At 41.5% G+C, this 12,863-nt stretch overlaps 1 protein-coding gene across 1 annotated transcript in view; it reads left to right on the top strand.

The window, feature by feature from the left end:
- CACNA1D (calcium voltage-gated channel subunit alpha1 D) overlaps window positions 1-12,863 on the top strand; it is a 764,995-nt gene that overhangs the window by 523,076 nt on the left and 229,056 nt on the right. Inside the window, 2 exon segments of the mRNA XM_053689359.1 lie at window positions 8,694-8,801; window positions 9,769-9,821. Of these exon segments, the coding sequence (XP_053545334.1) occupies window positions 8,694-8,801; window positions 9,769-9,821 (161 nt within the window).

Below are 12,863 nucleotides of genomic sequence, written 5' to 3'. Positions count from 1 at the left end.
TCTAATATTTTAAATAAACCAGTAGAATTAAAGGAACACTGAACCCATTTTTTTTCTTCCGTGATTCAGATAGAGCATGCAATTTTAAGCAACTTTCTAATTTATTCCTATTATCAAATTGTCTTCATTCTCTTATTTTTATTTTTATTTGAAAAGCAAGAATGTAAGTTTTAGATGCCGACCCATTTTTGGTTAACAACCTGGGTTGTTCTTGCGATTGGTGGATAAATTCACCCAACATTAAACAAGTGCTGTCCAGGGTACTGAACCAAAAAATGTCTGGCTCCTTAGCTTAGATGCCTTCTTTTTCAACTAAAGATAGCAAGAGAACGAAGAAAAATTGATATTAGGAGTAAATTAGAAAATTGCTTAAAATTGCATGTTCTAGCTGAATCACGAAAGAAAAAAATTTGGGTTCAGTGTCCCTTTAATGTCTATACTTAATTCTTGGTTTAACCAACAAAAAATGATGCAAATAATTTCTATTGGTTGACCCTTAAATATTTGAAGAAACCACCAACCCCCATTTTGTTAGCGTGGTAGCATAAGTGGCTTCATAGCATTTGTATGACAGAAAAGCTCTATAAAACAATGCCCTGTATGCGCAAACACTAGTCTCATGGTGATATAAGTCGCTTCATGCAATATCAGGTTTACTTCCTTTGTTGTCTATACTATTGACCATCCCACGATGTTCTCTGTTTTCAGCCATTGGAGATGTTGATTTAGTATCATTTTTTCACATGAGGTCCTTTATCAGGCTAAGTGGCCTCTTAAAGTGATTTAAATATCTAGTTGTATCTGTATCTTTAGCTTTGACTCTTTTGTTTTATGTACCTAGACACTTTGCTATGGTTTGTTGTATGGTTATGTTCTGTACTGTATGTGACTAAATTCTTCCTTTTAACCTGTACATTGTTTTCTTAATGCTTTATTGATAATTGTTATCATTGGAAAGAAAGCTATGCCAATAGTTAAAACATGCAGCTTGGAAAACACAAAAATTGGCTTTCAAGAAGCCTAGACTTTAGAGTTTGAAAAGCCAAAAAGCTGTAGGATTTTTGTCTAACAGATTAGACTTCTGTTGAGTAGTTCCTGTTACTTAGAATTTGAAAGCTGTGACAAAATTAAATGGGGCTACTATCAGAGCAGATTAGGTCTCTAACATAAGGAAAATTGAATGCATTATTAACTTTGCCAGAAAGTGAGACAATAGTTTTTGCAGCATATTGACACATATTGATTTATACTTAGTTTCTGCCCAACCTAGTAGTTTTATTTATTTATTTATTTGTGTGTGCATTTTCCTTTATAATTGACAACTGCATTCCTTTAAAGCAGCAGTTTATATTTCCTAAAACAAGTAAGAAAATATCTGCGGAATTGCAACTTGTATTTCTCTTACAAGGTGTATCCAGTCCACGGATTCATCCTTACTTGTGGGATATTCTCATTCTCTACAGGAAGTGGCAAAGAGAGCACACAGCAAAGCTGTCCATATAGCTCCCCCTCAGGCTCTGCCCCCCCAAGTCATTCTCTTTGCCGCTCTAACAAGTAGCATCTCCACGGGAGGGTAAAGTGAATGTGGTGTTAGATTTGTAGTTTTTTATATCTTCAATCAAAAGTTTGTTATTTTGAAATAGTGCCGGTTTGTACTATTTACTCTCTAGCAGAAAGTGATGAAGAATTCTGCTGAGAGGAAAATGATTTTAGCATGTTGTAACTAAAATCCACTGCTGTTCCCACGCAGGACTGAGGAGTACCAAGAAAACTTCAGTTGGGGGGAACAGTTTGCAGGCTTAACTGCTACAAGGTATGTTCAGTCATCTTTTTCTAGTCAAGACTTAGTAATGCTAGAAGACTGACAAGAATCCCCATGTGGGGAAGGTAAGCCATATTCTGAGACTCAGTATAGAAGGAAGGCTTATTTAACAGGGCTAAATGACTGGTGGACACTGTTAAAGGGCAATCAATTATTTTTTAGTAAAATATAATCACTATACATGTTTTTATCACCTTTGGAGTGTTATTTGGGGTTTTCTTCCACATGGCAGAATTTTAGACACCTATTTAGGGTTTTGAAGGCCCCACAACTCCGGAGTGGAGAGGGAGGGGGCCTAAATTTCGCGCCTCAGTTGCGCACTTCATATTGCAGACAGCTTCATGCAGCTTCACGTGGAGGGTCCTAAAACTTCTTGAGGACTTCATAGAGGCTTATTTTTCATCAAACTAATCCCCAGGGGCAAGGTAGGGCCACAGCAGATTGCTGTGGCATGGTGCTGTAGTTTGCTAACCGGTTGTCAGCTTTAGGTTGCTCCGGTTCGGGCGTTAAGGGGTTAATTGACTTGATATTTGCTGTGCAATCATTACCAAGCATTAAGATTGTGTGGTGAAATTTTCAGAAAGATTGGATCATTTTTGAACATTTAGTAAAAAAGTGTGCGTTTTTATTATTTAAAGGCACAGTACCGTTTTTTCTCAAATTGTATTTTTCAGTCTTTGAGTGCTGTCTAAGTCTGTTTAACATGTCTGAGCCTACAGATAGACGTTGCTCTATGTGTTTAGTAGCCATGGTGGAACCCCCTTTACATTTGTGTTTTAAGTGTGCTAATGTATCTATGCATTTTAAGGATAACGCTGTTTCACTTAAAAATGTAGCCCAAGATGATTCTTTAACAGAAGGTAATGAGGATAGTCCACCTTCCTCTCCCCATGTGTCGACACCAGTCACGCCCGCGCAAGCGATGCCTAGTGCCTCTAGCGCATTGGTCCCTATTACATTAAAACAATTAGCAGCAGTCATGGATAATTCCCTTGTGGCATTTTTATCCAAACTGCCAGTTTTTCCTAAAAAGCGTGATAGCTCGGTTTTAAGAACAGAGTATGAGCAATCAGAAGCTTTGGAAGGTTTATCTGTTGTACCCTCACAACACTCTGAAATGACGGTGAGGGATGTGCTGTCCGAGGGAGAAATTTCTGATACAGGAAAGATTTCTCAGCAGGCAGAATCAGATTCCTTAGCGCAGAGCTTTCCAAACTTTTCATGTTGGTGACACACTTTTTAGACCTACATCATTTCGCGACACAGTAATTCAGTTGTACTAGCAAACAGGAGGTTAAATTAACTTGTTTTAAGAGATACAGACACACACATAAATGATATAATAACTAAATGTATTTACAAGTAACAGTATGTGCAAGAATTAAAAATTAGTTTAATATCACCAATAGCTACTTACTATTTTAATGGGCTGTATGAGGTTGATGGGATGAACACAGTTTCTGAATATTTGGTGGAATATTAGATAAATACACTCGCATTTCATCATCAAGCATTTTTAAGCTTCCACTTCCTATCCATATATCAAGAGCAGGAGCAGCAATGCACTACTGGGAGCTAGCTGCAAAAAAACTTCTGACTTAAGCTCAGCATTTAAGCTGCTGCCCTCAGAGCTCCGTGAGTCTGATTAACTACTGTCTGCGCTGCAAACACCCTGCTGTCCCACTCACTGACTACACATGCAGTCACGAGCCAATTAAGGAGACTTCATGTGCAGTCAGGAGCCAATGTCCCGCCAAAGCCGCCAACGGGAATAGTTTCAGTTCCCGCTAAGCTGCGCCAATAGGTTAAGATGATACCCACTAGGTATCAATCACGTGTCAACCATGTGATATGCGTAGCAGGCAGGCAGAAAGTCGGAGACCAAAAATATAAAAATTTAAAAAATTTGTGCTGAAGCAGGGACACACCTAAACACTGCTGCCGACACACTAGTGTGTCCCGACACACAGTTTGGAAAGCACTGCCTTAGCGTTTAAATTTAAGCTGGAACACCTCCGCGTACTGCTTAAGGAGGTATTAGCTACGCTGGATGATTGCGACCCCATGGTGGTCCCAGAGAAATTGTGTAAAATGGACAAATTCCTAGAAGTCCCTGTATATACTGATGCGTTTCCGATCCCGAAGAGGGTGGCGGATATTGTGGATAGGGAGTGGGAGAGACCAGGTGTACCCTTTGTTCCCCCCCCCTATCTTTAAGAAAATGTTCCCTATAACTGATCCCAGGCGGGACGCATGGCAGACGATCCCAAAGGTAGAGGGGGCAATTTCAACACTTGCCAAGCGCACAACTATACCAATTGAAGACAGTTGTGCTTTCAAAGATCCTATGGATAAAAAATTGGAAGGTTTACTAAAGAAAATATTTGTTCAACAAGGTTTCCTTCTCCAACCTATTGCCTGCATTATTCCTGTGACTACTGCAGCGGCTTTCTGGTTTGAGGAGCTGGAGGAGTCGCTCCAGACAGAGACCTCATATGACGAAATTATGGATAGAATTAAAGCTCTAAAGCTGGCTAATTCTTTTATAACAGATGTCGCTTTGCAATTAGCTAAGTTAGCGGCGAAAAATTCTGGTTTTGCCATCATGGCGCGCAGAGCGCTCTGGCTGAAATCATGGTCGGCTGATGTGTCGTCTAAAACTAAGTTACTGAATATCCCTTTCAAGGGAAAGACCCTTTTCGGGCCAGAGTTGAAAGAGATTATTTCGGATATCACTGGGGGAAAGGGCCATGCCCTCCCGCAAGATAGGCCTTTTAAGGCTAAAAACAAGGCTAATTTTCGTTCCTTTCGCAACTTCAGGAGCGGTCCTGCTTCAACCTCTGCAACCGCAAAGCAGGAGGGTAACACTTCACAGCCCAAGGAAACCTGGAAGCCTTTGCAGGGCTGGAACAAGGGTAAACAGGCCAAGAAGCCTGCAGCTGCGACTAAGACAGCATGAAGGGGTAGCCCCCGATCCGGGACCGGATCTGGTAGGGGGCAAACTCTCTCTCTTTGCTCAGGCTTGGGCAAGAGATGTTCCCGATCCCTGGGCATTAGAGATAGTTGCTCAGGGATATCTTCTAGAATTCAAGGACCTTCCTCCAAGGGGAAGGTTCCACATTTCTCGTCTGTCTACAGACCAGACAAAGAAAGAGGCGTTCTTACGCTGTGTGGAAGATCTAATCAAGATGGGAGTGATATGTCCAGTTCCAATTACAGAACAAGGACTGGGTTTTTACTCAAACCTGTTTGTGGTTCCCAAAAAGGAAGGAACTTTCAGACCAATCCTGGATCTAAAAATTCTAAACAAATTCCTCAGAGTTCCATCCTTCCAGATGGAGACCATTCGGACAATCTTACCGATGATCCAGGAAGGTCAATATATGACTACCGTGGATCTAAAGGATGCGTACCTTCATATTCCTATCCACAAAGATCACCATCAGTTCCTAAGGTTCGCTTTTCTGGACAAGCATTACCAGTTCGTGGCCCTTCCCTTCGGGTTGGCCACTGCTCCAAGAATTTTCACAAAAGTGCTAGGGTCCGTTCTAGCGGTACTAAGACCGTGGGGCATTGCAGTAGCACCCTATCTGGACGACATCTTGATTCAGGCGTCGTCTTTTCCCAGAGCCAAGGCTCATACGGATATTGTTCTGGCCTTTCTAAGGTCTCACGGGTGGAAGGTGAACACCGAAAAAAGTTCTCTGTCCCCACTCACAAGGGTTCCCTTCCTGGGTACATTAATAGACTCGGTAGAAATGAGAATATTTCTGACGGAGGTCAGAAAGTTAAAGCTTCTAAGCACTTGCCGAGCTCTTCATTCCATTCCTCGGCCATCTGTAGCTCAGTGCATGGAGGTAATTGGATTAATGGTAGCAGCAATGGACGTAGTCCCATTTGCTCGAATTCATCTCAGACCACTGCAATTGTGCATGCTCAAACAGTGGAATGGGGATTATGCAGATTTGTCTCCTCAAATCCAACTGGACCAGGAAACCAGAGATTCTCTTCTCTGGTGGTTGTCTCAGGATCACCTGTCTCAGGGAATGTGCTTCTGCAGACCGGAGTGGATCATCGTAACGACCGACGCCAGTCTGTTAGGCTGGGGCGCGGTCTGGGGCTCCATGAAAGCTCAAGGCCTATGGTCTCAGGAAGAGTCTCTTCTCCCGATAAAAATTTTGGGACCTGAGAGCGATATTCAATACGCTCCAGGCTTGGCCTCAGCTAGCGGCGGCCAAGTTCATCAGATTTCAGTCGGACAACATCACGACTGTAGCATACATCAATCATCAGGGAGGAACAAAGAGTTCCTTAGCGATGAAAGAAGTAACCAAGATAATCAGGTGGGCGGAGGATCACTCTTGCCACCTATCTGCGATTCACATCCCAGGAGTAGACAACTGGGAAGCGGATTTCCTAAGTCGTCAGACTTTTCACCCGGGGGAGTGGGAACTTCACCCGGAGGTATTTGCTCAGCTGACTCAGCTTTGGGGCATTCCAGAGTTGGATCTGATGGCGTCCCGTCAGAACACCAAACTTCCTCTTTACGGATCCAGGTCCAGGGACCCCAAGGCGGCTTTGATAGATGCTCTAGTAGGGCCTTGGTCCTTAAATCTGGCCTATGTCTTTCCACCGTTTCCCCTTCTCCCTCGGCTGATAGCCAGAATCAAACAGGAGAAGGCCTCTGTAATTCTGATAGCGCCTGCGTGGCCACACAGGACTTGGTATGCAGACCTAGTGGACATGTCATCTGTCCCACCATGGACACTGCCAATGAGGCAGGACCTTCTAATACAGGGTCCATTCTTGCATCCAAATCTAGTTTCTCTGCAGCTGACTGCTTGGAGATTGAACGCTTAATTCTATCCAAGTGTGGGTTCTCTGAATCAGTCATAGATACTCTGATCCAAGCTAGAAAACCTGTCACCAGGAAAATTTACCATAAGATATGGCGGAAATATCTTTGTTGGTGTGAATCCAAGGGTTACTCGTGGAGTAAGATTAGGATTCCAAGGATATTGTCTTTTCTCCAAGAAGGATTGGAGAAAGGGTTATCAGCTACTACCTTAAAGGGACAGATATCTGCTCTGTCTATCTTGTTACACAAGCGTCTGGCAGAAGTACCAGACGTTCAAGCGTTTGCACAGGCTTTAGTCAGAATCAAGCCTGTCTATAAACCTGTGGCTCCTCCATGGAGTCTAAATTTAGTTCTTTCAGTTCTTCAAGGGGTTCCGTTTGAACCTTTACATTCCATAGATATTAAGTTATTATCTTGGAAAGTTTTGTTTTTGGTAGCTATATCTTCTGCTCGAAGAGTTTCAGAATTATCTGCTTTGCAGTGTAATTCACCCTATCTGGTGTTCCATGCAGATAAGGAAGTTTTGTGTACCAAACCTGGTTTTCTTCCTAAAGTGGTTTCTAATAAGAATATTAACCAGGAAATCATTGTTCCTTCTCTGTGTCCTAATCCATCCTCAAGGAAGGAACGGCTATTACACAATCTTGATGTGGTTCGTGCTTTAAAATTCTATTTACAAGCAACTAAAGATTTCAGACAAACATCATCCTTGTTTGTTTTCTATTCTGGTAAGAGGAGAGGTCAGAAAGCAACTGCTACCTCTCTTTCCTTCTGGCTGAAAAGCATAATCCGATTGGCTTATGAGACTGCTGGACAGCAGCCTCCTGAACGAATTACAGCTCATTCCACCAGAGCTGTGGCTTCCACATGGGCTTTCAAGAATGAGGCTTCTGTTGAACAGATTTGTAAGGCAGCGACTTGGTCTTCACTGCATACTTTTGCCAAATTTTACAAATTCGATACTTTTGCTTCTTCGGAGGCTATTTTTGTGAGAAATGTTTTGCAAGCAGTGGTGCCTTTCCGTTTAGGTTACCTGTCTTGTTCCCTCCCTTCATCCGTGTCCTAAAGCTTTGGTATTGGTATCCCACAAGTAAGGATGAATCCGTGGACTGGATACACCTTGTAAGAGAAAACAGAATTTATGCTTACCTGATAAATTACTTTCTCTTACGGTGTATCCAGTCCACGGCCCGCCCTGGCAATTAAGCCAGGTTAAAATTTATTGTTTAAACTACAGTCACCACTGCACCCTATGGTTTCTCCTTTTTCTCCTAACCGTCGGTCGAATGACTGGGGGGGCGGAGCCTGAGGGGGAGCTATATGGACAGCTTTGCTGTGTGCTCTCTTTGCCACTTCCTGTAGGGAATGAGAATATCCCACAAGTAAGGATGAATCCGTGGACTGGATACACCGTAAGACAAAGTAATTTATCAGGTAAGCATAAATTCTGTTTTTTAATGCAATCACTAATCAACACAGTTGCATATAACAGTAGGTACCAATATGTTCCAGTATCTCTTATTCAAGGGATACTAAACCCTCATTTTTTTTCTTTCATGATTCAGATAGATCAGCAATTTTAAGCAACTTTCTAATTTACTCCTATTTTCAATTATTCTTCGTTGTCTTGCTATCTTTATTTGAAAAAACAGGAATCTTAGCTTAGTAGACGGCTCATTTTTGGTTTAGGACCCTGGGTAGCACTTGCTGAGTGATGGCTACATTTAGCCACCAATCAGCGAGCTCTATCCAGGTGCTGAACCAAAAATGGGCGGTCTACTAAGCTTAGATCCCTGCTTTTCAAATAAAGATAGCAAGAAAATGAAGAAAGATCGATAATAGGAGTAAATTAGAAAGTTGCTTAAAATTGCCTGCTCTATCTGAATCATGAAAGAAAAAATTTGGGTTTAGTATCCCTTTAATTTTATGTAGTTTTGCAGTTGTCACAATTTCCGAAAATAAATTTTGCTCTCTACTTTAGATAATTTACTATTCTTTCTTTTCTCTCCAAAGCATGTGGTTCAGTGTGTGTTTGTTGCAATTCGGACTATTGGTAACATAATGATAGTCACCACATTGCTGCAGTTTATGTTCGCTTGTATCGGAGTTCAACTTTTTAAGGTAAGAAAATTATAAACAATGTTATATTGGATATAATTTTTCTGATTCTTGCAGTTATTAATGTTTTTGTTTATTTATTATAATTCTAAAACAATAAAAACATAGTAAAACTGAAATAAGTAACATTTTGTTCTTAGACCTTCTTTCTTTTTTCAATGGCATTAACATACCTCCCAACATCATATGATTTCCAAGATGTGGGTGGTTAAGAGTTTTTGGGCAGAAGTCCACCTGCATGTTTTAAGTGGGGCTGCACACAAGACAGGCGAGCTTATATATAGAGGGGTGGGGCTACACACAGGAGGGGTGGGGTTACACATAGAGGGGTGGGGCTGCACACCTGAGGGGCGAGCTTACACATAGAGGGGTGGGGCTGCACACCTGAGGAGCGAGCTTACACATAGAGGGGTGGGGTTACACATAGAGGGGTGGGGCTACACACAGGAGGGGTGGGGCTACACACAGGAGGGGCCAGCTTACACATAGAGGGGTGGGGCTGCACACATGAGGGGCGAACTTACACATAGAGGGGTGGGGTTACACATAGAGGGGTGGGGTTACTTTGTTATATATTTTACTGTGTTATATGAATTGTAGTACACAGATGATGTATGGCATAAGCATATGTGTGTGGCATAAGCATATGTGTGTGTGTATGTATATATATATATATATATATATATATATATATATATGACTTTCATGCCCCTATGTCATTGTTTTTATTTATCATAACTAAAATATAGTACTGAGTAATACAGTAACTAATGGCTTAAGTTCACATTTATCAGGATATAAGGGCACTTGAGTAATGCAACCTTAACAAAATATCACATTTGATCATTTCAGAGCTGGCAAAAACACTCTTGGTATATTGTTCTTAAATAAGTACATCTTTTTTTTTAATTTTGATGATAAATTACTTATAAAACGCTTCACTTGATTTTCCATTTAATTTTGCGTGCAGGGGAAATTTTATCGCTGTTCAGATGAAGCGAAGCAGACCCCAGAGGAGTGCAAGTAAGCATACGTGTACACTTTTTCAAATAATGGTTTTAATATATCTGAAAAATAGCTCAAAACACCATTGCTGTTCATGGCACTATTATTTTGAAGCAAGCAGCTACATGTATAGGTTGGATTTTACAGGCATGAATAGGGAAGTAGAAATAAGGCATTAAGTTTTTTCATTTATCCCATTCTCAATAAACTATGATTACTAGAGATGTGCATTTGGCTTCAGGCGAATACAAATGCATCCAAATTTTTGCCTATTCATCAATACTTGAACAGTCGAATGCACTATTGGACGAAGCAGACGAAGAACAAATCAGTGCTTCACCAATGATTGTGCAGGAATGGGCAAAAAAGGGGGGAAGGAGCTAAATTGTTTAGTAAAATAGCTCCTTTGTTTGTAGTGATGTACAGGAGCTCTGACCATTAATGTGTCCAACGTTGTCTGCCCAATCCTGCATTAGTATTACTAATGATTGATGTTAGCGACAGCCACTCAGGCACTAAATGTTGATTTTAGTCATACAGGCTTGTCCAATCAAGCCTTAACTTGGCATAAGGAGGTGGGAAGCTCAGCCATTTTTAATCATTTGGCTAGTGTAATTGACTTCTGTGCCTCTGTACACCCCTCACATTTTTATCAATATTTTATTATATCTTTTTATGTAACAACACTGAAGAAATGACACTTTGGTACAATGTAAAGTAGTGAGTGCACAGTCTATATAACATTAATATAATAATGTGTTAGTTTGTGTTAATTTGTATGTGTGTGTCTGTGTGTACGTGTGCATAGGTATATGTGTGAGTGCATACTTGTGTGCATATATGCAGTATCTCACAAAGTGAGTACACCCCTCACATTTTTTAAAATATTTTATTTTATCTTTTCATGTGACAACACCGAAGAAGAGTGTACAACCTGTATAACAGTGTAAATTTGCTGTCCCCTCAAAATAACTCAACACACAGCCATTAATGTCTAAACCGCTGGCAACAACACCCCTAAGTTGAAATGTCCAAATTGGGCCCAATTAGCCATTTTCCCTCCCCGGTGTCATGTGACTCATTAGTGTTACAAGGTCTCAGGTGTGAATGGGGAGCAGGTGTGTTAAATTTGGTGTTATCGCTCTCACACTCTCTCATACTGGTCACTGGAAGTTCAACATGGCACCTCATGGCAAATAACTCTCTGAGGATCTGAAAAAAGAATTGTTACTCTACATAAAGATTGCCTAGGCTATAAGAAGATTGCCAAGACCCTTAAAACTGAGCTGCAGCACGGTGGGCAAGACCGTACAGTGGTTTCACAGGACAGGTTCCACTCAGAACAGGCCTCGCCATGGTCGACCAAAGAAGTTTAGAGCATGTGCTCAGCGTCATATCCAGAGGTTGTCTTTGGGAAATATACATATGAGTGCTGCCAGCATTGCTGCAGAGGTTGAAGGGGTGGGGGGTAAGCCTGTCAGTGCTCAGCCTCAGACCATACACCGCACACTGCATCAAATTTGTCTGGATTGCTGTCGTCCCAGAAGGAAGCCTCTTCTAAAGATGATGCACAAGAAAGCCTGCAAACAGTTTGCTGAAGACAAGCAGACTATAGACATGGATTACTGGAACCATGTCCTGTGGTCCGATGAGACCAAGATAAACGTATTTGGTTCAGATGGTGTCTAGCGTGTTTGGTGGCAACCAGGTGAGGAGTATAAAGATAAGTGTGTCTTGCCTACAGTCAAGCATGGTGGTGGAAGTGTCATGGTCTGGGCCTGCATGAGTGCTGCCGGCACTGGGAAGCTACAGTTCATTGAGGAAACCATGAATGCCAACATGTACTGTGACATACTGAAGCAGAGCATGATCCCTTCCCTTTGGAGACTGGGCCGCAGGGCAATATTCCAACATAACGACCCCAAACACATCTCCAAGATGACCACTGCCTTGCTAAAGAAGCTGAGGGTAAAGGTGATGGACTGGCCAAGCATGTCTCCAGACCTAAACCCTATTGAGCATCTGTGGGGCATCCTCAAATGGAAGGTGGGGGAGCGCAAAGTCTCTAACATCCACCAGCTCTGTGATGTTGTCATGGAGGAGTGGAAGAGGACTCCAGTGGCAACCTGTGAAGCTCTGGTGAATTCCATGCCCAAGGCAGTGCTGGAAAATAATGGTGGCCACACAAAATATTGACACTTTGGGCCCAATTTGGACATTTCCACTTAGAGGTGTACTCACTTTTGTTGCCAACGGTTTAGACCTTAATGGCTGTGTGTTTAGTTATTTTGAGGGGACAGCAAATTTACACTGTTATACAGGCTGTAAACTCACTACTTCACATTGTAGCAAAGTGTCATTTCTTCTGTGCTGTCACATGAAAATATATAATAAAATATTTACAAAAATGTGAGGGGTGTACTCACTTTTGTGAGATACTGCATATATGCACACAAGTATGCACTCACACATATACCCATGCACACGTACACACAGACACACACACATAACATAAACATACAAATTAACACAAACTAACACATGTATGCACGCAAGTATGCACACACACACATATACCTATGCACACATACACACACATAACACAAACACAACCATACAAATTAACACAAACTAACACATATATATGCACTCAAGTATTCACACACACATATACCTATGCACACGTACACAGACACATAGACTTATACCCAAACAGGCACACACAGACAATTTGGATATAAATTGTCTGGACATTTTTCAAGTTTTTATGTCCAGTACAGTTTACTTTCACTACATCAATATTTACATTTCCAGCAATTTACAGCTGCACTACCCCCTTGTTTTTTTTCTTTTCCATTTTATCCCTGAGGTTCACCTGAGCGACACTGGAGAAAATCTCGGAGTTCAGCTGACTTTTTCACTATAAATTCATCTTGAACTCTTACTATTCTGCCCTTAATCTATATATACAACATTACTTCTCTACTCTTATCTCTACTCTTTTTTCAAACCCAAAACGTCTGTTCTCCACATTCAATACACTTCACCGCCCACCCCCAC

The sequence above is a fragment of the Bombina bombina genome, chromosome 7 (genome assembly GCF_027579735.1).
Source record: "Bombina bombina isolate aBomBom1 chromosome 7, aBomBom1.pri, whole genome shotgun sequence".
Lineage (NCBI taxonomy): Eukaryota > Metazoa > Chordata > Amphibia > Anura > Bombinatoridae > Bombina > Bombina bombina.
The sequence above is the reverse complement of the archived record's forward strand: the minus strand, read 5'-3'. Positions and strand labels throughout refer to the sequence as shown.